Source organism: Rissa tridactyla, chromosome 11, assembly GCF_028500815.1.
Source record: "Rissa tridactyla isolate bRisTri1 chromosome 11, bRisTri1.patW.cur.20221130, whole genome shotgun sequence".
Taxonomy (NCBI): Eukaryota; Metazoa; Chordata; class Aves; order Charadriiformes; family Laridae; genus Rissa; species Rissa tridactyla.
The window spans coordinates 11643060-11669188 of NC_071476.1; the positions used below are offsets into that span (position 1 = coordinate 11643060).

General features: G+C 40.4%; 1 protein-coding gene across 9 annotated transcripts; it reads right to left on the reverse strand.

The window, feature by feature from the left end:
* Positions 1 to 119: 119 nt before the first annotated feature.
* On the reverse strand, positions 120 to 25844 carry CREBRF (CREB3 regulatory factor). Of its 9 annotated transcripts, none has more exons than XM_054216932.1 (10): positions 25729 to 25844; positions 16971 to 17148; positions 15881 to 16006; positions 13927 to 15007; positions 13296 to 13397; positions 9389 to 9583; positions 7288 to 7477; positions 6812 to 6885; positions 6311 to 6433; positions 120 to 6069 (listed from the first exon to the last, which is right to left on the reverse strand). In XM_054216932.1, exons 2-10 carry the CDS (start codon positions 16977 to 16979, stop codon positions 5954 to 5956), a joined length of 2016 nt encoding a protein of 671 aa, XP_054072907.1. In that variant the 5' UTR covers positions 16980 to 17148; positions 25729 to 25844; the 3' UTR covers positions 120 to 5953. The 9 variants fall into 9 exon arrangements, 7 of the variants coding, with proteins under 7 accessions (XP_054072907.1, XP_054072910.1, XP_054072906.1 ...); XM_054216935.1 differs by having other exon boundaries at positions 13296 to 13394; positions 16971 to 17211; positions 25729 to 25829; XM_054216931.1 differs by having other exon boundaries at positions 16971 to 17211; positions 25729 to 25829.
* Between the last annotated feature and the right edge of the window lie 285 nt (positions 25845 to 26129).

The following is a 26129-nucleotide window of genomic DNA, read 5'->3' on the forward strand; positions in this document are numbered from 1 at the left end:
TTATTGCCTTACCTATCCATGATCCCTTTCAAAGGAAAGTTGCTGACAATACCAGGAGACTAAGGGCATTTACTTCAAGGAGGCGCGCGCCATTCACTACCACTCCACGCACAGAATGATTCCAGACGGTATTTCCTCCACAATTTTTATTTTAAATTACAAAGGATGTTGCATACATTGATGAATTTGTATCTGAATAGAAGTGCTAGGGATCAAGGGTGACAGAGTAAACAAAGTCAATAGTTTAATTGTGCCTCTTTTCAAAAAAATAAAAACTGCACAACTATTAACCAACATTAAACATTGCAACTCTTAACAGATCATGCTTTTAACAAGGTAAATTTATTTTTTAACAGAGACAAGACTTTCAGTAAGTTTTTCTGAGCTCCAGTTGGAAGTTGATTATAGAATATCAAGGACAGCATTACAATCATGACCCCAAGCATAGGAAGAACAGGATGCCATGTTTTGTTTAAAATGCCTTTTTTTTTTTTTTTTTTTTTTGCTTGTCAACCACTGACATCCACACATGCCGTCAGCCTTAAGAGTTCACCCAACCACAAATACTGAGCAGTAAGTTTTACTTGGACATAATATTGTGGGAGCATAGATGATTAAAATCAGAACGTATGAATATCCATCATTATAAGGAAGATTAATAAAATTAAGTGGTACTACTAGGTTCTGTTTCTTAATCAGAATATTTTGATAGGGTGGAGTGTGCTTTTGCCAATATCAAATCCAATCCAGAAGTTTTCCTTATTGTAGCTAGGTAACTCACACAAATCTGATTTACACAGATACCCGACTACAGAATATTCTTAACTCAAGAAAAACTCTGAACACTGACGTTATCTAAAAAGATTGGAGTTTCTTTTTTTTCTTTATGAAAACAAAAACCAACAGAAAAGTGTGGCTTAAAATAGCTCTGGCTCCACAGCTCGTTAGAAAGACAATAAATGCATAGTCAGTATTTGCTCTCGTGAAAGGAAGCTCATGAATGTCTAAGAGGCTGAGGATTATAATTTAGTGCGCACACACACTTAAACAGGCTAGAAGCATTGGTGGAAAAAACATGGCATATTGTGAAATGTAAATTGTAGACAGATAGAGACATTTTTGTATGCTGCAAAGAAGATATAACCTAAAAGTGCCATCTTTCATTAATGACATTAAAGAATCCCAATTCATATTGGGAGATATTAAGAGTGGTGTTTTCTCAACATACTAATGCCCTTAATACAGTTACAAGAAGAATCAGTCACTGAAGCAGTAACTGTTCGAAATGTACTTCAAACGATCCCTGGGGTAAACAAAATAAACCTCAGCTGTGTACAAGGCTGTGTCAATAAGCCAAGACCACATCTAGCAGCACACTTAACTAGATGATTCCAACTGAAGCCTCCAACTTAAAATGAAAATAAAATCATGATTAGATGCATTCTTGAAATTCAGGTCTCAAGGCCAAATACAGATCCTAACATTCATGGTACATAATTGGGTTATGCCTCAACAGAATTTCAGGAAGACTAGCAAGCACGTTTGAGCAACAGAATTGCATTTGCTATTTCTGCTGAAGGCAACTTGTATACAACCCTTTGAAATTCTCCTGATAAAGCCTTTTAGAGCTTTAAAAAAATAGCTATGTTTAAATGATTTACAGAAAAGAAAAGCACGTCCAGTCTTTATATTTTGTGAATAAGCTGTTATTAATGAAGGCAAATATCAGATAAATATTTGGGGGAGGGATTTTTTAAAAATAAAGTCAAAACTGACACCACTATTTCACAAGTGTGCGGTTGCTTTTAGGTTAGTTAAAAGACCCTTCATCCATTTTAGGGTTGGGTTTTTTGTTTATTTTTTTTTAAAAAAACTTTTTCCTGGCCCTCTTAGTATGGAAAAAAGTCTATCTATAAAAGAATTAGGAACTGAACGCAGCTGAGCCTGATTCTCACTCACATCAGCTTTACAGCAATGCAACTTCATTAAATCACAATGATTTCAACTGGTATGATAAGAAAATCCAGCCCATCCACACGTAAACATAGCTTTAGTAGTAAGTCTCTCTCATCCAAAAAAAAGTACTCACCAAATATCAGTACATGTGTTCAATAAACCATAAAAGGAAGCGTTAGCAAAAGGGGTTTAGGGCTAAAAAACACCCTTCATGAGCACCCCCACATTTTGCAAGGCCATTCAAAAACTGGTCTTCCATATAAATACAAAAGGACGACTATTGAGAGAAACTGAAGTCAGATCTATCCAGACTTTCTTGAGGATGCTTCTATCAGTTCTGATTCAATTTCAGAAGGGTTAGGTTTAAAGAATTCAGAGGGAACGAAAAACAGTTAGTTCTAGATGTACAAGTAAGGCACAATATAAAGCCACATCATCATCTGTCATGAAGGAAGTAGGAAAGGACGAGAATCATACATGGTACAGCAGAACAAGCAGTCCATCAATTCGAAGTGTGGCACCTAAGTTCAGACTGGCGAGATCTCAACAAGAGCAGTTATGACAGCATGCTTTTAATATGGAAACAAATTCTAGAGAATCCAGTGTATCAGAAAAAGGAAGAGCTTTTGTTTGTATTAAATCAAAAATGTATAATTGTTTTTTGGATATAGGATTAAAAGTGAATACTCACAATGCCTACACTCAAAAACAAACAAAAAAATCCAGGACTTCATTAAGATCCACATACCATGTATGAACATTGAAAATCTTTAGAAAATGGTCTTCTCTAAAGATCATCCAAAAATGCATGCCACAATTGCCAAAAACATGTACATTTGTTGGTTTTTATACCCTTATAAGATTTTTGTTTGTGATAAGTATACACTAAATGTATATATTTTAATGACACTAGAGGAAGCAGATTGTTACTGGCATTAAAGTACAACCATTTCTAGACGGTTTAAATGCCACAGAGTCCCCTGGTTAAAATGTAAAGCTGCACAGCTTGCCTATGTCACCTTTATGATAAAGTTAAACCAGCAAAAGGTCTTATCTTTACTCTACATTTTACTGCCAGGTTTTATTTATATCAAGTATCGCTGCAGCATTCTGACCAGCCCAGAGTTAGCAGCAAGTGGCAGGAATCATATAAAATGCAGTTTCTTTTTTTTTTTTTTTAAACAAAGTGCTTTTCTAAGATATACATACATATAAATAGGTACAAAATAAAGTGTCAACATTAAAAAGCTCAACTATTTAAAAGCTTTAACTTAAAATAATACATAGAAAACACTGAAATGCAGGGGTATGGAATTCACTAAGGATTCAACGTCTACTTTGAAATGCTAGACCAAAATCATATTCTGGTTTTCAGACAAAAATAAAAAGCTATAAAGTTATATTTGCCCAGTATTACCGAGCAGTAAAAAAGGGGTTTTTCAATACCTTGTCAGTTTGTCACAAAAGTTTTTACCCGATTGCAAAACTGCTCTTTTAATGTTTAGAAATGCTGCCTCGTCGACAGTTTGGATATGGCGTAAGGACCTCTCGCATCCGAGCAGTGCGTTAACACCATTCATCAGAAAGGAACAACAGTATTCGAATCTTGGTACAGACGTGGCCTTAACTTCACAAGAGACATTCTCTGTCGGGGTTTTATGGGCCATATGCATCTCCAGAATAACTGCAACGTTGGCAATAATTACAATAGGAATACATCTGACCCACTGTGTAAAGCAGCAGCCAAATCTCACCTCACCCTAACAACAACAACAAAAACACCTGAAACAAAAACACCCACATTCCACTCAGATTTTGCAAGTCTTAAGTGGATTTACAAAGTTTTGCCTAAATTGCCCTGGGTATTTGTTCAGTCTCTTGTAGGAAAGACTTTCTGTACAGCTCAGTAGTGGTATTTTGGCCTCCTCCTCCCTTTTGAGTCCTCCAAAATATTTAGATACAAAGTAAGCTGTGTGCACACTCACAAGTATGTGGCAGGACTGCCACCTTCATCAGCCACTCTTACTGCACTATTACCGATTTAGACTTGTTTTTATAGTACAAGCTTGGATATAAAAATAATCTACTTATAAACAAAAAGGAATCACAGTACAAACAAACTCAGACAACTAGAAATGAAGTGGAGAAATTCCCCAAAGGGAGTGGGGAAAAAGCCTTCATGGACTTTTGCATTTTTTTTCAGCAGCTACATTTAAAAATATTTGGTATTTCTATTTTCAGTAAACAGTGTTTTGTCATCTTTAAATAGGGAGAGAAAGAACAAGGAGGAAAAGGGGGGGGGTCCATGAAACCAGAGAATGATCTTGCCTTGAGATAAAGGACTTTCGCATCAAAGGCTAAAGCTTTTAATCTGTACGTTAACACTGACTACAAAGCCAACTCTTATTAGCAGAAGAGCAAATAAGAACTGTGTGTTAATATTCCTCAATCATAGAAACTACTGAATTAACAAGAATAAGTCACATATAAGTTTGAAGAAGCTAGTTTCGAAATACCTGTACAAAAATATAAAAGTCTATAAATTTTTTTTTTGTTTTGTTTGAAGCTTGTGTTGATTCTTGGAAACATCACATGCATAATAATACATCAACTGGAAAAGTGGCAACTAAGGAATTAGATATTTGTAGCTCTTTTTTCTCTTTACATATATACACATTACAATAAAAATAATTTTATTTTGGTTGTTTGGTGGAAGTATACTACAACAAGCTAAATATTTTTTTAAATTCTCAAAGTTGAAAACTATTTTACCAATAGCTTACTAAAATCCAAATATATTAAAATCTCCTACAGTAAGTGCAGAGAAAAAAGATCTAAAGACTCCGAGACGGACACCAACTTATCTACCATGGAAGCGAACTACAAGAACAGCAAAATAATATTGTTATGTATGAATGCTCCTTCTGTAGATAATTGGACCCAAACAAAAAAATTCACAGTTCAGTAAGATCCCTAACCCTGACCTTTAATTTTTTTTTCTTTTTTCATTTGTTTTTACATTCAGTACAGTATCATATAAGCTGTGCAAAACTTTACTTAGACTGGCAGTTCGCCATATCAGTTGCATTTGTCTTTGGTACAAAAATAAACAATCGCATTAATGTGCAAGTATTTGTTTTCTTCCGGCCAAAGTACCGAAATTGAGTTTTCTAGAGCCATCTTTTATACAATACATAGACTCTGTGGCATATATCTACATTTTCAACATATTCCTATATACATTCAAAAATTTTAAGAGCTGGAACAAATACATTAAAACCTATAATCTTACCATCTGCACATCTCGGTTTTTCCCCTCAGGGTTTTCTTCATACACAACTTTACCAGCTTATACTGATAGCTCTCCCCCCAAAATACAAGGCACAAAGAATATACTTTTTTTCTCTTGCTTGCACAGACATTTAAATACTATATTAAGCTCAGAAAATTAAAGTCTTATATGGCACACTAGCTCTAATGCCACGTGTGCTATGTACAAGTTAATGGTTGCAAAGAAAGCTCACTGTATTTTAAGAACAAAAGAAAATCCAATTATTAAAAAAAAAAAAAAGGAACAAAAAACTCCCTAAATCGACAGCTTTACCAAAAAAATGCTTCCTCTTATTTTACTTGGAGCATAAACCTGTCACAATGTCTGGCATATGCTAAAAATTTTTACTAGCAAAACAATGTTTTTGCTTCTAAAATAAAAGCGATATATTCTGGTCCTAGATAACTTAATTTTAAAAAGAATCCTCATCTCTGTATTTAAGCTTAAAGCAGCTTTGAAACTATCTGGTTTATGCTCCAAAAATGCTATTAAGCATTTTATATCATGCTTTGATTTGTTGTACTACATTGTTATTTAAAAACAATGGAACCTAAAGGTAAGTGTTTCCATAAAGCTAAACTGACATGCAGACCAGAATGCAATTTACAATGAAGTACTTGACAACACAGGTAGAATCTGACTGATGAGAACTGCTGAAGTCATGTCTTAAACTTTTGACATCGGTATTCGTAGCCCTACAAGGCCACCAGTGGGGTCTCCTTCTGCAGTCTTCTCTAAAACTTGATTCACAAATTCTGATGTCTGTCCAGCTACAGGTAGTCCTAAAAAGGGAGGGTAAGAAAATGTGCTGTAAGGTTACTATTCCTTGCACATATTTGTACGTTCCTATAAGTAATACAAAGCCAAAGAGCACTTTGGTTAGTAACCAACCAAAAGGCACAGACAACTAAAATTAGGAAGCGCTTCCTTCTTTTGTCTATTCCAGAAATTGTTTGCAATCTAAGGTATCATAGATTATATGTCTCTTCACATACGTGCAAATACATTAAGTTTCCTGCTTACCAAGAGTGTCTTTAATAAGTACATGCAACTTTTGTTCCATGTTGACTCCTCTGTCGTCTTTAGGTACCTGCACCCGATTAACTATTTCTTGTTTAATGGAGTTGATCACAAACAGTAAATTATCTGCAAAGAAAAAAAAAAATTGTTTGGATTTACAGCACATCCTCCCTGGAGCAAGAGAGATCCACACACTGTTATCTGTAAGTGTCAAATGTGTCACACTTACTATAAAATTAAGATGTAATAGTTTACATCTGTAAACTTTATTTTCAAAAGTATTTACGCTATTTACATAATTTACATCTGTAAAGTAGCTCAACACTGCAGGTAACCCAATCTATGTACACTTTATAGAGTGGACTGTTTTTGTACCAACAAAATTGGGTTTGTACCAACCCTGTTTTCTCTAAACTGCCAGGTATGACCCAGGTTACATGATGGTGCAAAAACACAGACTTGTCTGAACAAAAGAAAAATTAAGATGTGAAGAATTGTATTTACCATATTCCGTGTTGAGACCCCAGAGTTTTACTTTATTGGCTTCATACTGGGCTTTCTTTTTTAGTCTACAAGCCCTATAGTAAGAAGAGGGGAAGAATTAGAACACTAACAAAAATTCCAGAATACTAAGAGCATGTGTTTGTTTGCCACACGAACCAATCAACCAATACTCCCAGCGCTGTGACGTACAAAATCATCTATTCACTCCTTCTGCACACTACTCACCTTCAACAAAAACACTCTGCTACCTACATTTGCTTATATTTCACACTTGTGGATTTTATCACTGTATCAATCATTTGCCCTGCAGCTAAGTAAGCCAGCTTCCGGTGGAAATACATCGTTATCTAGGGAACAGGCAAACTGCAGGAACTGCCACAACGAAGCAGGATCTCTTGGGGCAAAAATTAGTTAGATCTTAACTCAGTTGTAGTAATCCAAATTTACTTATCCATGTAGCATTATCTAATATATACCTGGAAGCCAGCTTGTTCTTTTCTTTTCTTGACCTTGGTCTGGCAGTTAAGGGAAGTTCACTGACTGGCGTCAGGTCACTGATCACCTTATTCAGCTTCCGCAATTCATTACCAATCTGTAGAAGTTTTCTGGGATTAGGAGTCAGGTCTTCTACATCAGTCCTTCGTGACTTCTTTGCTGCATATTTTCCTGTTTTGAATATGCAGAAAATTGGGTCGGGGAGTGACACAATACCTACACAAATCTGCAAAAAACCATTCTTAAATATGTATTTTTTTTGGGTGCAGTTTAAGTTCCTTTGTTCATTACAAGAGAATGGACTGGAATCATGTGATCCCTATGGCCTTTCACAATAGAAAGAGCATTTCCAGACAAACTGCTTTGTATAATTCATATTATATCCAGATCAGATAAGAGGAAATACTTCTGGCAAGGCTACTGGATGTGAGAGACAGTAGACACGCAACTGTGCTGAAAAACATGTCACAAGTTCAAACCCAGTTGTTTTGACCCAACTGTAACTTGCTCTCATCCTCTATGCACGCTCAAGTTGATTAAATTCCTAAGTAACCTTATTGCTAAAGTTCTGTATTAAGGAAAAACGTCGAGGCCTGGTACTGAAATGATCTTCAGTGATACTGTGCTTAAATGATCTACATAAAGGCCAGTTAACCCCTTTTATATGTATTTGAAGCTATTTAAGGCCTGGCTTTCCTGAGGAAATACACATACTCAAGACAAAATCTTTATTCCTTAAGGTTCTCTGCCACTGCTATGTGTCTTTTTGTAGTTTTCTATTAAAAATGCCAGTTGTTACAGACTCTTGCATGAAAACGTTAATAAAACTTAACAAAACCTGCTGAAAAATATTTATTAGAGAGATGGTAATTTAGCATGATTTAACTGAAGTAGTAGGTGACCTTGGTATATATCTGTATATGAAAATAAAAAAATCCTGCATGTGTTATATTCTGTAGCTTCTGGCTGTTAAGTAGTGCTTGATCCTGCAAATCCCTTGCATATGGACCCGACTTAAAGGTCACTTGCTCCTCCAAGTGTCTGGTGGGCCTGAGTCCTCAAGGCATGTTTGGTTATATGTTGTTTAGTAACAGGTATAGATACAAACCTTCATATGAAGGAGCAGTGATAGGGACTTTAGGTACTGATATTTCACTACAAGATAAATAAGCATATAAAAAACTACAGAAATTAAAAAAAAATGTTTTCTTTCATGAATAAATCTACAAGTAGCAACAACAAAAAAATCTTTTGGTTTAACAGAAGATAAACTGCCATGTTAAAGACATAATTTTCAACTGTAAGGGAACGTTAACATTACAACCAGGGAAGCTGGTTTCATTTTCTCCTTCAAAGCCAAAATCAAATGGAGCAGCCTACCAAAGAGGTCCTGTGACAAGAAAACAAACATTATTTCTAAGAGTGGTTTGTTCTAGGTGATGTCACGTGTGCGGTACAGCAAATTGCTAATCAAAAAGTTATGGGAATAAAACACAGTTATTAGACCAATTGGTTTAAGTTTCCAAGAGGGTATTTTAAAGAAATAGTTTATTCACTGAGAACTAACCGCTTCACTGTGCTGCATTTCCATAGGTGGGAGACATAAGTAGGGAGGTGCAAAGAGACAATTACGCCTTATTGCTGGTCCTTTAGTTCAAGCTGCAGTTAACGTGAACTTTGCATCTCAGATCAATTCCAGCTCACTTCTAACACGAGCAAGACCGAAACTAACAGCTACATGGAGTATATATCAGTCAAGTGACCCATCCAATCTGTTTACAGCGTCGCACTGAGAAAACTTCAAACTCTTGGAGTTTCCACTGAAAGCCCTTGGAAGTTACAATTCTCAATTCATCCACCTTCCTCTGGAAGAAACTACACTGAAAGTTACTACTGTATGTCCACTGTGCCTGCCTTGGACACTGTGCAGAACTCTGCTAATCGAGCAACAGACTTACAGTGTTTTAATGATTTATTTTCATGGCCAAAACACAACTTCTCACTACTAGCAAGTATGGGAGTTGGGCTACCGAAGGTGTCAGAACGAAAGACATTCACTTGTAACTAGGACACTATTCTTACCGTGATGGAGACCGTTCTTCTGATACATGTTACTTGGTAACGTATCTCGATTCCACTCAGACGGCCTCAGCATTCTTTCTTGTTGTGATGGTGTTAGTTGCTCGCTGTACTCCCAGAAGTATCTTCGCTTGCCTCTTTTCCGAGAGCATATTGCAGTCATTTCTTTTAAATCCTCCACAGAATCATTTTCATACCCTAAAAGGATGCATTGCATCATTTATATAATGTTAACAAAACTGTTTCTAGCCCTTTATGGTGGACTGTGCATTCAAGTTAACAGCAAAACCACAGACGAGGCCTGTTTTACATTATCTAATAGACTTGGTTTCCTGCATCAACTACAACTAGGTATTCGCCTTAAATCCAGGGACAGACGTTGAATCAGTGACTGTCCTTCATTAGTTGAATAGAGACAAATTATTTATGCATTGAGAGCCCCCTTATGTTGACCCCTTAAGCTCTATTGCTCTTTTGCTCTTCTCCCCCGCAGTCCCACCACTGCAAAGTACAGACAACAGCTGCTGGAGAGTGTTCTTCTGTCCTTAAATTTTCTTCATGAATTTGCAGGAACATAATCCTAACTCGCCTCCACATTTCAATTAATCTCTAATCAAAAAGCACGGAAAGAGAAGCAGATAATAAAGATGGATTAGCAAAATACTAATAAAAAAAGCAAAATTATTCAATCATAGAATATTCTGAGTTGGGAGGGACCCATTAGGATCATCGAGTCCAACTCCTCCTCTTGAGGAGACTTCTCCTTGAGTTTGAATACCTTTGGGAAATAAATCAACCACCCATCTCTATTAGAGGAAGGGGGCTCTGTTATCAGGACAATGACCTAAAGTCCTTCAGAAAAGGCCATCTAAATTGAAGGGATCTGGACACAAGCTGTTCAACCTCTTCCTCACCTCTTTAGTGGGATGAAGAGAAATGATCGACAGTAAAGCTACACAATATTTTAGAGGTATATTACGATGCACTTGATATGATGAACTGTTCATGAAGTACATGGAAACTGTGATGCCATTATCCACACTGCATAAATATTTATACCATAATTACACAAACCACAGGTTTCAAAACCTTACCTATGCTTTAGAAAATAAAGACAACCTATACTGAGGTTAAAAAAACCCCAAACCATTGCATAGTCTTTTGTACTAAAATACTATATAATAGTTTACATTTACTTAAAAAAAGAATGCATTTCAAAGCATCACATACACTGATGTAGCTTAAAGAAAAGCCAACCACTGAACAAACTGTAAGCTTAACAAGCCTTGACCCCATCTGCTTGAGCTCTGCTTCATCTTTTAACAGTAGCACAAAGACGGCTTTCTTTTTAAAACAGTCCATTCAATTAGTCTGTTTGCACTTGAAAAAACAGTTGAAAGAGGAAAACCAAACTTTCTTGCTTTGGTCTGACTCTCACCTCATAACTCACAGTATGAATAAAAGTTAGATGCGCAGAAGGATGAAATCAGTCCTATCTGTTTCTGATCATTTCATCAACTCATTTACTTTGATTCTCTAGTTTATTAAAAAGACAGTATTTTAAAGGCAAATCAAACAATGATACATGCTTTATAAAACATTTTTTCTTGTATAGCCAAAATGATGACAAGTTACATTAAACTTAGTTTCAAATACCATAAATATTTTTACCTGTACTCCCATTTTACAGAAATGCTGTTTGATGTAAGTATCAAAGTACTCTTAAAAACCCCACTTACTTTCCACTTGAAAAAATATGTCAAGCTATGCGACTTATTATACAGATACGTATAAATTTAGCCCATCTTCATGATAACACGGAATCAAGCCATCAGATGAAAACAAATCTCTTTAAGAGCTGATGTGTACGAATGTAAAACAAGGTTAAAATCATGACTTCCTGTTTGCTTATTTAAACCATAATTAAGTTAGCAACCTAAATTACATTGACTTAATGCATCCTGCCTTCAACTCTAACATTGACCTGCTATCATTTTAAAGTTACATAGAATAATCTAGTGCACAATGTCCTAACCTAGTCTGTAACACACAGGAGTGCAACAAATTTGTTTAGCTTTTCTGCACTGTATTCAGCTTCCTTGAATTCTCCTCTTAGCAAAGATGATATAGCAGTCTTACTTTCTTTGGCGGGCTTCTAAGAAATCTGAAAGGGGTCTTGTATTTACCTTTCATGCCCTCCGCAAGTCCCTCCTAAAAATCTTTGTTCGCATCCCTTATTACAGTTTTAGGTTTAAACTCTCCATGGTTAAATTAAGTAAATCAGAACACATTAGAGTAAAATGGTGAAGAGGATAGACATGACTTATGCACCTTATCAGATTAAAAGCAAGAATAGCGCCACCAAAACAAAACCAGAAGGAGCCTTCTCTTTACCATTTAATCATACAACTTCTGTCAAACCATTTATGAGGGGTTTTTTTCCCCCAAGTAGATGGCCCAGGTGCTCAGAATGGATGCAGTGCAACTTCTTTAAACAATCACCGTGTCACTACAAGCACTTTTCCCTTTCAGGTATTTCTTCTCTAGTGCTGCTGAAAATCGAATCGCTTGTTGCATCTCCCATTTCTGGAATCTCTTGACTACTTGATGGGAGAGCAGCAATCATTTACAAATATTTCTATTAAATGAGACAGGTAAAATATACCAGTAATGGCAAAAAAAAGTTTTAAGTGCTAGAAAAGGCCTGGACTGGTAATTCCCATAATAAATTGCCTTTGCAGATGACAAAAATTGTTAGATCTGTATCATAAGAAAAACAATAAAAACAGGCCCAAACTTGTCTGACTGCCGGTCGCATTTTTAGTTATTTCTCCAAGTTCCAGAAGTTTACTATATCTATTTCCTCAGACAACGCTAACACTTTAAGAAAGCACTTAATGCACTCCAAAAACACACATGAAGAAGAATAAACAAAAGCAAACTGTGTATAAAATACATCAGAGGGTCAGCAATACTCAATAACTTTTTTTGTTTCAGTAAATTACATCTTCACTCTAAATTTATCAACCGATTTTGGTTTCAGTGCTATGGAAGGTTAAATCTTCCTGTGCCATACCTATTTTCAGAAACTTTATCCATAGTATTTACCTTTACTGTAAAGGTAAAAAAGCAACAGAAAGTACAAGAGTGACATACTTAAAACACCTGGAGACATTACCTTTTAATATAATCAAAACAGATGGTGAAACTTTTAATATCACCATGCTCGAGGTGAATGGCTTCATTCACTTAAAGTTCCAGCAAGCTTGTGTAAGCCAAGTTCCTCAGTTACTGTACTGCATGATGTAGTTGTATTTAGAAGGCGAGAGCGATTGCACGTCAGTAAAATTTGAACAAACAGCAAATAGTTAATGTAATTCCATCAACTGAAATCCCAGCATTTTAATACATCTCCTTTTCAAGGTTACCAGGCTTTCTGTGCAACATGCCTCTGTGGGCTGCAAAGCAGCGTGCAGCACAGCAATCACTGCAGAGCTGTAATAGCTACTCAGAGCCCCAGAAAGAAGAGGGAGTTCAATTCAGAAGGGAGGAAGAGGTTTAAAAACGTTAACAAAAATGTGTTATGTACATGTAAAAGTAACATAAAGGGCATAATGCTTTACAAGTTTAATGCCAGCTCAGGAAATCTACTTAGAAAAATAATTAAATCTGAGAGTTCATTATGACAAACACTGACAAGCTTTAGGGAAGCTGCTTTTAAAAAAGGCAGCTGCTTTCCCCCCCGAAGTTACATATTGCCAAATGTCAGAATACCTTAATTCTTATACTCTACTACAAAGCATTTATAAAATGTGAATATTATAATAGTTTCTACAGTGAAACTAATACTTGGTTACAGTCCTGTCCCTTTTCCTTCGGATTTTATTTTTGCACATTACCACTTTGTTACCTTCTAGGTGAAGGTTAGTTCTTATTTCTGTTGTTAAGGCTCCATTTCTACATGCAGAAGAGAAGAATTCAGGATCCTCTGAAGACCCACTAAGTGTTACTGCTGAAAACCACCAAGAAACAGTTCTATTAGTTTCAGTGGTAGGTATTTTCTTTGGATTCTGTGGAAAATTGTGCCTACAGCAGGACTTATGAAATTACTTCATTCAGGCTATGACTTCATACCAGCTATCAAGAGATACAACTCTGGATAAATTCAAAGCAGCAACCTACTGAAGCACTAGAAAGCCCTGCACATCCTATCATCCTATCATCAAGCCACAAAAAAAGGACAAAAATTGCAGGTGGCTGCTCTACGACCTCAGGCTACAAGCTAGGTTTCCTGTATTCTCTATTATTTTTGTTGCACAACCACAGTTTATGCAGTTTTTCTTGAAACAGGGCAATAGAGACCTTGTATAGTTTTCATTAATTACATTTTGCCAAGCATGTAAAAAAATCTGTGATGAAAGTTCATAATTTAAGATCAGCATTGCTCATCTGTAACTATAAAGCATTCAGAAGCATTTTTTCCCCACTTGGCAGACAAATCCATTAACCTCCATGTTAACAAAGCCCGACATTGCTGGTACCTGGTTCTGAGAAAGTATCACTGATGTCATCATCTTTATCATCCTCATAGTCTTCTTCCTCATCATCATTTTCAGACAGCTCGTGCTCACTGCCGAATCCTTCATCGTGGTCCTCATCTTCAATATCGTCCTCATCATCCTCATCTTCCTCAGGGTCTCCTTTGGCTGACTGTTCACCCAAACTGTCTGTTACAAAAAGAGAATAGTTGTGCTCTTCTTTCTTCTGTGAAGAATCTGACACTGATGTGCTGGCGGAAAGACTGCTCTCCCCCACAATAAGCCCTGGGGTTTCCTGGGGTGGACTGAGGAGCAGTTCTTGAGTCTCTTTGAAAGGCAAAACAGGAGGCGTACTGTGACTATGCGGGGACTCTATTCCTTTTCTTTCTTGTCTCTTTGCTACAGCACCGCAATAGCAGGTGTTTTCCTTTGCTGCATCAGCATGTGTCTGGCTCAGCACTGGTCTACTCTGTGGTAAAGGATTGATCTTTACTTTTGCCTTTTTAACATAGTCTTTACATTCAACATGAATGTTCACCTTTTCGTTATTGTACACATTGGTCTTCACCATGATTTGTGTACTGGAAGCAGGCTGAGTTGCAGGTTTGCTTGCCTTCTGAACACAGTCCGACAAAGGTGCCTCAGCCTGAACGTTCTTGGAGGAACAGACTGGGGCTGCTGCTCTGGTTGCAATTTTTTTGCCAGGTAACAAAGGATTTAAAGGGTTTTGTTTTACACTAAAGAGCAAATCAGGGTAGAGTGAATCAGAAACAGGTTGGGAGTCCTCACTGTTAAGCTGAGCCAGTGTCGGTGTTTTGCTTATCACCTCTTCATCTTGGTACGGGCTTGAAAAGTCATCAAGGCCCAAATAATCCACCTCTTTTGTTCCCCAAATGTCACAGCTGGTTAATTTAGTGTACTTAGTTAAGTCTTCACAGTAGGTGTCCCACTGTTCCCACTTTGAGGTGAGAGCAGCTTCTTTATCCAGGATGTCTGTAAAAGAATCCAAGTTCTCAAGGTCTTTGCAGTCCTCCATTGAAAGTAAGTTGTCTCTGGAGCTTTGCTGATAGTCCATTTCTCTGTCCTGTGCATAATAAGACAAATTAAAAGTTAATACAAAAACGTATCAATCATCTCTGTCCTGTACTTTATCTAGTATGGTGAGCTTAATTCCAGTGAAGTCCAAGAGAGTGATAACACACAAAGGTACCTCAACTTCCAACTACAAGCTTCTTCTGAGGGTCAGAATGGAGTCCAGCTTCCGTGCTTCAGCAGCAGATCCTTCTGAAGAGATTGCTAAAGATACAAGTCAAATGCTGCTGGATTCTTTTTCTGATATTGCAAATTCATCTGGTCATCAGGAACCAGACTAGTACCAGTATCCATGTATTTAAAATAAGAAAGACACCACAGGCAAGCTGTTCTAGTCTCTATTGACCTACGTCAATTTTTGCTGTGTGCTTAACAGAATATGCTCAAGTTTACCAGTCCCTGGAAAACCTCATTCTAACACGATCAACTAACAACTATGAGCTACCTTTCTGCTTTGATGCAAGGGGGGGGGGGGGCGGGGGGAAGAAAAAAAAGAATGCCAGTGTAAGTACCTCATGAGTCAACTTTTATTTTGCTTCTCCTGCACTGACAGTTTGGGTGCAGTAGCACATAGCTGCTCTCGCCGAAAAGATTGTAAGGAAGAGTCTCAAGCACCATTACATAACGTCAACACAGCTTTATTTGAGACTCGTGTATCAAGCCTCTCCTGATGGCCAGCTTCACCAAGCCTCTACTGAGGAAGCATCACGTTTGCTGGACAAGCAGTTAGGCTCTTTCCTAATCAGTAGCTAATAGTAATGAATAATCTTTGAGCATTCTTGAACAAATACCCCTTTATTACTACACAAACTCAGGGTATTAGCAAGGAAAGGAAGTTATGTACACACACAGAAAGATGACCTACCAGTTCATACATGAAGTCTGGATCTGAACTGCTTGCCAAGAGATCCGTGCTCATCAGAGTCTGCTCTGAAAACACATGGCTCCGAAAGGCATCCCCAAAAGGAGGGTCCATTCCACTCACACTGGGCTACAACAAAATTGATACTGACGTTTGAAGCATGCTATAAAAAGGCATATTATTTTCTTCAACAAAACATAAAGAGAATTGCCATTTCATCCAAGTCTCTTAACTTGTGCTATACTTGCATCTGGAAGGTTTTTACCTACACAGATAAGCATGTCATTTCTCAGCGCGAGAGAATGCTTTAAGAGCAGCTAACAACATGCAGCTCTAATCAAAGGACACATTTGTATTCATCATATAGCTGCAAGAGCATTGCTCATTCATTCTTTTTTGTTGGTTTGAAATTCTCACACGTTTGCCAAGTTTAGGGATATGTTAGCATTTGTAGAAGAGAATGAGTACTGGCAGGATCCGTGAGTATCAATAGGCACTACACGCTTGCAGGGCCTTCACCTAATACAAACCATTTTGTACTGAAGCAGTGCTGACTGTTTTTAGTACGATTAGAACTCATAAAACTTCCACCTGATATCGTAACAAAAGCAAACTTTATTACAAGTAAATCAAGAGTGTTGTATCTCTTGAGAACAAAGTGGAACTTTGCAAAAAAATATTAAGCAGGGTGACTGGGCATGCAGGGAATGGGCAGCAAGGCTTTCTGTTACATTGAATTCCAGACCTCTATTTCTCTTCTAGACACACTCGCCCTGAGGGTTGGGAAGGGAGAAACACTGTACTACTGAAAGTCATTCAGTGTGCTGGTGTGTGAATCACTGCAGTAATAAAAGGCTGCTCTCCAGGCATCCACCCTCATCAAGACGACAACTTTGCTGAATCTTGCTGTGTGAACCAATACAGTACCAAGAGCAGCAACATCGCTTCTACCAAAGACACTACTGGGACCCTATAAAATATACACCATGTAATCTCTTAAAATTCTCCAGTCAAATTTAAACTTCCCCCTTTTTTTTTTTAAATAAGGAAGTTAAATTATTTACAGAAGCAAATAAAATCACGATAGACTTACCTGAGGCATTTCCAAGCCCAGATTCCCCAAATCCAATTCCAAACTTCTTGTTTTATTCACTTGTAGATTCCTTTCCAGCTTTACTTCAGTCTCAGTGAGTTTACACAATCCATGCAATGAAATTTTTCCTTAGGATAACTTTAGTTCACCCTGATGGAGCTCTTCTATTTGTAGACTTCTGTGTAGAATAAACGCAGCAAAATCCCAAGGAGGTGAGTAATCCTTCACCAAAAAGGTAATGCTTAAAAAACAGCCAAAGCGAAGCAGAGACAAAAATTTCCCATGAAAAGTGATTATTCCTCATTCTGGAATGTATAGTAATTTTCTTTCCCTGCCATCTTTCATTGAATGAAAAGCCACAGATGCTACAGAACAAAGATCCTGCAAAAACTTTTTTTGGCAGAGTTACATTTTGTTGCCTTTTTTCCTTACTACTGAGACCACGAGCTCTCTAGACATGGAAGGAAAAGCATGCCTAATTGGACATAATGACTAGCATACTGCTGGGTACACAGGAGTGAAACAATCTTTATGACTAATATAACAGAGGCAATAAATTCCAAAAACGTCTCAGGCAAATATCTCAAAATACTAATTTCAGAATAGGCAGTAATACTGTTTCGGCGATATCTCCTCCTTTTCTTAAGAGATTAATCCACCCAGCATCAAATAAGATTATATCAATCACTCACACAGCAACATCTAGTGGCAGAGGGATTACAGCAAACATGCTCACCGTCCAGCAGCAGAGGCAGGGAAGAGACAGACTTCCTCAACAGAATAAATTAAAAATTGTGCCAAATTCAGAGCTGCCCAATAAACTATCTTCTCTATTAATTTCAAGCAAGGCACATGTTGAAATTGGTCCAATTTATCTATTAGTAATTTTACCAGTTCAGTAGTTTCTGTAGACCCAGTGCTACTTCAGATGTATATCTAAAGACTTTTCCGAGCCTCACATCCTGCTTAATCCTGCATTTTTTATTAACATAAGGAAAAACTGAACTGTAGAAAAGCAAGCACCTTAGCACAAACATCAGTAACTATATCTACACTGAAAGTATGACAAAAGACTCATGAAATAAGTAACAGGAAGTAAAATAGAACAATATTATATCAAAAACAATAACAAAAAATTACCCATGGTATAATACTTTAGTATCTAATATAACCACTTTGTTTTTAAGAATGCTGCTTTCCTACTGTCTTGCTTGCCTGCAAGTTCCCTACCCTTCTGTAAAAAGTCTCTTTAACAAAAAAGCAGCATTAGAGGAGCATAATCAAAAAACTGAACCATCATACTTGTAAAGTTTTTCAGCATTATCAGTTAAAATGTGTTTGTTTCTTTGAGCAGAATTCTCCTCTCAGCATTGCTTGTAAGTCAGACTTTAGTGCAATCTGCTCGGGCTACGTTTATTCTCTTATTTTGAAAAACCAATAATAAAGTAAAAGTGTTCTCCTACAGCAGAGCTACGCTCAGAACCCTCCTCCCACGAGCACCTGACAGCATCCCCATGACTATTCCTACTTTCAGATAGTATCTCAGCTCTTGTTATATTCAGCACATATGCCATCAGACTGGGGGAAAAACAGACACTATGCGAAAAAGTCTTCACTTATCAAAACTTACTGCTTTTCAAATATCGGCTAGAATATAAAGAATAACAATTACAAGTCCAGCTATACACAAGTTCTCAGTAAAACCATGCTACCACTGCCAAAGCAAGCCATTTCTTGTAGGGCTCTGTGTTGAGTAAGAGCCAGTTCCTTCTGAGAAAATTTTCTTCCTACTCTAAAACTTCCAGGGAACTCTTCCTACTTACCTTAATTGTCATTTAAAGTTATGTTTGTGTCACAGGGAAACATGCCTCAACAACCCCCATCTTCCTTCACCCAGCAAAGGCTACACCACAGCTATGTACAGTCCTTCCTGTGCTGTTAAAGTGGCACAAATGACTAATTCACTTTTCAACCTGGCCTGATGTAGCAGAAAGGGCCTGTTCTTTAAAGCAAATAAACACTGTTCTCATGTGCAAAGAAAGACACGGGAAGGGTAGCATCTTTAATACCAATCTACACCTGAGCAGTATCTGACTTTCTGTCTGTACAGAGCGGCAGAGACTGACGTCTTTTTCAACAGAACATCACATTAACACTTTGACGTCAACACCAGAACACCACCACCACCATCTGCATTCACATGGGAGGCTGTCAAAGTTCTGCCGCTACATGATATAAATGGGAAAGAAAGGAGTCATTTGCTGCTTCTTTACTGGTTATTCTTTGTTATATTTTTGTTAGAACACATACGTCAAGTCATTCCTCTGTCCTTCACACACAAATAGGAAAGTGGGGTGAAACTTAATCTGTACTGACACTGATTTCAGCAACGACTGACCAACGCTTACAAGCATCAGGACGGGGTAGCTTTTGGATCATTTACAAATCCTCAAAACAGATATTAAACATTCAAAATACTTTTACCATCTCAGTAATCTTTTAGCTATAAACTTATAGCACCATTTAAGAATGACAGTGTATATCCTCCTGGGTCAAAGCAGTATATCAGCTAATCTCATGGTTCCCCTAATTATCTTTATATTTCATTCTTGACATTCTGTAATATTAATATTTAAATGTGATTTGAATCCCATTAGGTTCTATTCAAGTATTTCACGACATAAGATTTTTCTTGATAGCGCTGCTATGAAGGGAGGAAACATGGTGAGGCCATAAAGACACTGCCTTGTGGAGCTGCAGCCCTCATGCTCCCAACAAAGCAGACCTACTTCCAACTGCTTTCTAAATTTCCCACAATCATCAAGATCTTCAATAAAAGACTCCCAGTGTTCACACTTAACTATGAGTATTTTTTCATCAACTGGTAAATTAAGATGTATCGTAGAAGTCAACGACACATATGGAAGCACAGATGTAAAATCTGAACTTGCTGCGAAGCAAAGTAACTTTGTAGACCACAGTTGAAGTCCCATTTTTACAGAATTTATCATTATTGGCTCTCTCTGCTGAAGACTGAGTTAAAACAGAATAGTCCTGTCATTACATTATCTGTAACGAATACAGATTTGAATGAACTCAAATATCTGTGGAATATTATGTTATGTTGAACTCAAATATCACTGTGGAATACACAGCCTGAGGCACCAGGCAGGGTGCTGCCACTCCTTTTGGCAGCAGCCTGCAGTTAAATCAGATTAAGGTGATTAAGGAACCAGTCCCTGAGTTGGTTCTGCATCTGCAGATTCTTGAGCCACATCAGTGCAGAGCTGCGCCCCTGCTCCTGGGAGAATGCTTGCTCGTTGATTTGGGTGTGAGGAAGAGCAAGACATCTCAGGAACTGCTATGTTCATCTAACATTTAAGAATCTGGGGTACTGATGGAGGCATGCATATATACACTGGTTAAAAAACCCATCAGTCATCAGTAAGTAACCAAAAACTGTTCTATGGAGTTAATAATTCATTAATCTAATGAAAAATCCTAATAAAAATTCTCTGCATTTATATTTACTTTCTGAAAATGCGCATATAAAATAGTTTGTCAGTGGTCCCAAGATGCCCAGGAAGACTGAATTTCAAACAATCTAATGTCAGGATTATTACATGACATTACTGATGCAGCAGTACACTTAAATTGGCAAACAGGAGGACCTCAACTCAAAACACGCAGCATAAAGGAGACACATGGCAGCTACCGTGTATGTGCCACTTCCCTGGACTAGTAAAACACCTTTCTGCAACAAAACTCCAAAGAAGTCCCTATAAGAGAAAAACCTAAACTGCCAGCTTTCAGCTTGACAACTCTGAAAGTCTTCCTCAGTCACCTGTATGAATCATTTGTACTGTAGCTATAACTAAAGTTGCTATTTCTGTCTCAATTCAGATGTGTGTTTTGTACAATTTGGAAAGCACACAGAGCGTCGCTATACCATTTTGTTGATTGTACACTGCTTATTATCACAGCGGCTAAATGCCTGTTGTACATACATTACACGAACAATTACACTTTTCAGGATGGTGACTGCATCACACAGCACAGTTTGTCAAAGTTACATTTTTCTAACTCAGCCTAAAACATTCAAAATGCCAAACTTTGAATTTTGGTGAATGCACAAAAATTATGCCATGTATTTTAAAAGAACCATTATATACTACAGAGTGTTTGCTGCATCTGGATATTTTATGAAGTACTACAGTTAGAGATGCAAGCAGCTCTCCTACGCTTCTCTTAAAACTTTTTTTCCTTCCACAGTTTGTGCCAATTTGTGTCCTATTACAGAACATAGCCTACTCAGTGCTGTCTTCAAGCACAGAACGTATTTTTCTTAGTTTTGCTGAGTGTAATTTTTTTTTCCTTCTTTCTACATGATTCTTCAATTATTAGCCAGACTTAAAAAAAATCTTCTACTTCTCTCTCCCACCACAAAGACACTAAGTTTTCTTTTGGGTTTGTTTTTTTTTTTGGTTACGTTTTTCATAGCAGGTGAGCAAAGACACTCTTATAAAAGGTCTTCCCCTGCTTCGACCCACCGTAGCCTCATTCACCTGCACATTCAAAGAAGCCAAGTCCCTCTACCTTCTCAGTGATGTATTTCTATTAAAATGCCAGCGTAAGCATCTAACACATGCCCTTTGCTTTCTCTATCCTGGAGAGCAAACACCAGCTGCTTAAGACACCCAGATCCTAAGTTTGATGGAGCACTGCCATTTGAAAGAACTGAAGACAGAAAAACTGTTTCACTTCTTTTAAGCCTCTTCCCTTCAGGAGAGGGAAACTGCTACTTCACTGTCTTTGTTCCTTTTCCTCTGCTGACTTTCCCTTCCCCGCCGCAATATTATTTTTCTAGTCCTGCTTGCCCACAGCAGCCAGACTTCAAGATCTGGAAGTGATACCACTAAACAGAAGCTCTGGTCTCCAATCACACACGCAACACCTCAGATAAAAGAGCTGATGTATTACCAAAAAGAATACAGCACTACGTTCTTTGTTTGAATTAACATCCCTACATAGCAATGCCAGCTACCCAGCTCTGGAGGGGTATCCCACTTCAGCACGACAGCATAAGCAAATAGGCAGATGCCAGTAACTGATCATAATACAAGAAGCAGAGGGAAAAAAAACTGGTTTTTTTTAAATCAACAAACAACATATTGCATCTACCTATTTGATAACAACTATGCCCAGAATAATATATTCCTACTGAAAGTGCTAGTTTTTCTGTATATTCTGGAACAAAGACTGAGATTTTATTATTATTTCAGTGCCAGGAGTAGGACATGCAGCATGTTAAACTTATTAGAACTATATTAACACACTTAAATTAATTTAAAAAACTTTTTATAGCTAAGATATGTACTGCACAAACCTTTATTAAAATACCACTGTAAAGTTTGGAGAATTGTCTGCACAAGCGAATTAGCAGTAAGACTAACTTTTTCTTTTCTTTTTTTTTTTTTTTTAGCCAGAGATTTCCCTTGAAGCAGCGTGCGGCCAAAGCAAAGACAGAAAACAAAAGCAAAACTACAACAATTTAGCTTACAGGCTCCAGCAGTATTCTACAACCCTACATGATGGTTGTTTCTGTATTTTTTTTTCTGACAGCGCAGTCTTTCAGGGTAAGAAAAAAATTAATTCTATAGTTGCCAGAAAAAAACCTCTTATGATGAAGCGAATGGTACAATCTAGCCTACTCTCCATACTGTTAGACTATGTTTTTGTTATACTTCTGTTAGAAATGGGTTATCGTTCTTCAAAGCCAGCAACAAATCAGAAAAACGCATCAGTCAAAATGGTCCCAAAAGTAAAAAAAACAAACAACAGCATAAGAATTCAAGAATAGAAGGAGAGGTTTTTTTAAATATAATAATATAATCAGGGAAATTACCATAGCAAGATCTAAACCTTAAAATCTGTGAATTCAGAAAACTTTTGGCTTGACTTTCAAGCCAATGCCAACTTCAAAGCACTTTTTATGAAGTGCCAAATATCCTTATCAAACTTTTATTGGGCTTCACAAACCATACAACATGGACATGCAAGTCATGGGAATCTAAACCAGTGCATTCCCTTATTTATACCACAGTATCCATCTATTAGTTGGACAGAAGCTTCTATTTATTCCCAGTGAATTCCTGCTAATGCTGAAGGGACTTCAAACAGCTCTTTTGCCACTCTCACTACTAAAACAAACATAGCAAAGACGTTCAATGGCTTGATGCCCCTGCTGCAGATTTCTCTCATCAGTTAACACTCCCATCGAACACAGAAAAATTCTTTCTTTGCTCAGGTAAACTACTATACACAAAGCGCTGTACAGGTCCCTGAGTTATTATTCATGCCTCTAAAAAGTATCATCACTAAGCACTGATATTTCCACAAGGAACCTTTCCTGCTAAAACAAACACCCAACATATTTCCCATAGAAATTCTGACTTCTAAGTTGCCAGCAATAAAAATCGACCAAGTTTCTAAAACGCCTATGTCTGCCCCTCTGTAATTCTTACTACGAAAACAGACGTGTAATAATAATAATAAACACTCCAAACAGGGAAGCTTAGAAGCCACTTGGTTAAGTGACCTTAGGCCAAAGGCTCACCAACCTTTTATCACCATCTTTAAAACATTTTAAAGTGTCTGAAAGATAGTATCAGAATCTGATTTGGTTTTGCAGGTTATGTATTGCATGATTTCAACAAGTTACTCTCAAGTGACAACAACATAAAGATTACGCTTACTTTAAACAAGAAGTTAACATTTCAGCAGGCATAGCTGAACGATTGAAAGCATTCAGCCTGTTGCATGGAGAAGCCTGAAAAAGAGCCTGTGTTTTATACTGGAGCATGACACAGTGAATTCTGGTCATTGCATTATCTTTGATATCCGATCAGTGACATTAGACGATGCCCTGAGAACCACCGCGGGCTGGCCTCGCCACGCTGAACCACTGCCAGCTCATGGGGACGAGATTGGGGCACACCAGTTATAACCATGGCCATCGCTACCTAAAATAACATCCACGCCGTGGACTTTCGGGACAGGGAGGGGAAATAAAGCCCAGGCTTCGATGCCCGGTGAGACGGGGCGGGGGGGCTTTCGGCAGCCTGCTCCCGCCTCAAAGCCTGCGCGAACTCAACCCCTCCCGGAGAGGTGCGGGAGACCCGTGTGGGGGGGACGCTGAACGCCACTGACACACCCAGCGGCATCTCGGGGAAGTTATCGATATTTTATAAGTCAAGTCTGTGGGAAGTGCCTCACGGCAGGAGGCGGGAACGCGGGGGGGAAGAACCGGTGTGGGGCACCGGCGGCCCGACCCCCAGAAGGCAGAGACGCCCTGAGGCAAAGCGCTCCGGAGGGACGGGGCCGTGGGCACCCTCGGCAGCCACCGGGCACCGCTCCAGCCCCCGTATCCCTCCCGCGGCAAGCTCTCGCCCGGCCCGGGCGGCCCCGGCCCACACCGCGCCCCCGCCCCTGACCCACTAACACACCTCCCAGCCAACATGGCCGCCCCGCCAGCCAGCGCGGAGCGCAGCCTAGCCCGGCCACCGCCTCCCCGCCCCGCCCTCCCCGCCCGCTCAATGGCTCGCTCCTCAGCCCCGCGCGCTCCCATTGGTCACCGCCCACGCCGCTCACCCGCCCAGCGGTCCTTTCAAGCTAGGGTGAGGCGACATGTAAACAAACCCCCTTCCGCCGCTCCGGAGGGGACCGGCCGCGGCCCCGGGCCCCCCAAAGCAGCCCCGAGCATAGCCGAGCCGCGGACGCCGCTCTGCGGGGCACTGGGAGCCCGCGCTGGCCTCCCCCCGCGACCCCGAGTGGCGGGAAGGGCGCCGAGAGCTCCCCTGCCCCGCGGGAGACAGCCCCCGCCCTGCGGCCCCCGCCGGGGCTGGGTTGGGGGCGGCCGGCGCGGCGTCCCCCGGAGCCCACCCCTCGCTGCCCGGGGGAAGCCCCTTCCCGAGCGGCCGGGGCTGCCGCCCACCCCCGGCCGGTGAACCTGCGTGCTCCCCCGCCCCAGTCAGTTACATAAAACGCCGTGCCGGAGCGGGGAGAGTTCCTCCCGCCGCCTTGCCCCGCCGCCCGCCGGCCCGGGACCCCTCTCCGCCTCCCCCAAACCCGCAGCCTTCCCTACGGACCGCAGCCACGCCGCTGGACACGGGCGCGCCCCGGGCACAGAAACCCCACGCCCCCCAAGGTCGCCCCCCGGGGTCGCCCCGAGCATTCAAACAGGTCGAAAGCGCAGGACGCGAGTACGAGCCTGAAAAGCAACACAGCGCAGGAACCGCCGAGCCCTCCTGCACCGGCGCCGCGCACCCGGGCAGCCGAGCAGCCCCTCCGCCCGCGCAACCAGCAGGACCGGTCTCCCCCGGCAGGACGGCGCTTTCGTTTCTACGGCGCTCGCTGCCGGACTCACTTTCCTTGCGAAGGCGCGGGCCGCTCCCGACGGACAGGGGGGTTGGAAGGGACGGCGCCAACTCGCCGCTAAGCCCGCGCTCCGTCCCCTCCGCAGCCCCTCAGCCATCGGGCCCGACCCACCCCCCACCAGGCTCCGGGAGCCGGACACCCCCCGCGCAGCACAGCGGCTCTCCCGCACCACCGGCAGCCACACCCCCCCCCGAGCCGAGCGGGCGGCGGGCTCCCTCCGCCGGGCACCCTCCTCTCCTCCCCAGGAGCCGGGCATCCCTTCCCACAGCCCCGCCGCCCCCTGCCCGTCCGCCCCCGCCCCCTCTCCGCGCCCGGCACTCACCGGGCGGCCGGGGCTCAGCAGGGGGCGCCGCCCCGCGCGCTCCGGCCCGGACCCTCCATGCGGCTTCGGGGTTTGTTTTGTTTATGTCCCTTCCTGACGGGTTCCCGGAAATCGCGTGACTCGCCCCCCTCACGTGGGGAGGGAGGGGAAGGGGGGGGGGGGGGGAAAGGCCGCGCCAGCCAATCGCCGGCCGCCGCCCCGCCGGCCAATGGGGCGCCGCCCCGGCGGGGCCTCCCCCGTCACGTGACGGCGGAGAGGCGCGCGGGGGCTATTTAAGGCGGGGTGGTCACTGCTCGGCAGCTGGTCGCCGCTGGTCCGGTCGCTCTGGTGCCGGCCACGGATAGATACACGCAGACCCCGACTAGCTTCCAGCACTTCAGCTGCAAATGGAGAAATTACTA

Bases quoted from the DNA above. Each gene is read 5' to 3' on its own strand.
- CREBRF (XM_054216932.1), bottom strand. The intron at 15,008-15,880 runs GTAGGTCATCTT...TATTATGCACAG, and splicing joins CAGACTTCATGTATGAACTG to GACAGAGAAATGGACTATCA. The intron at 7,478-9,388 runs GTAAGAATAGTG...TATTCAAAACAG, and splicing joins GAAGAACGGTCTCCATCACG to GAAAATATGCAGCAAAGAAG.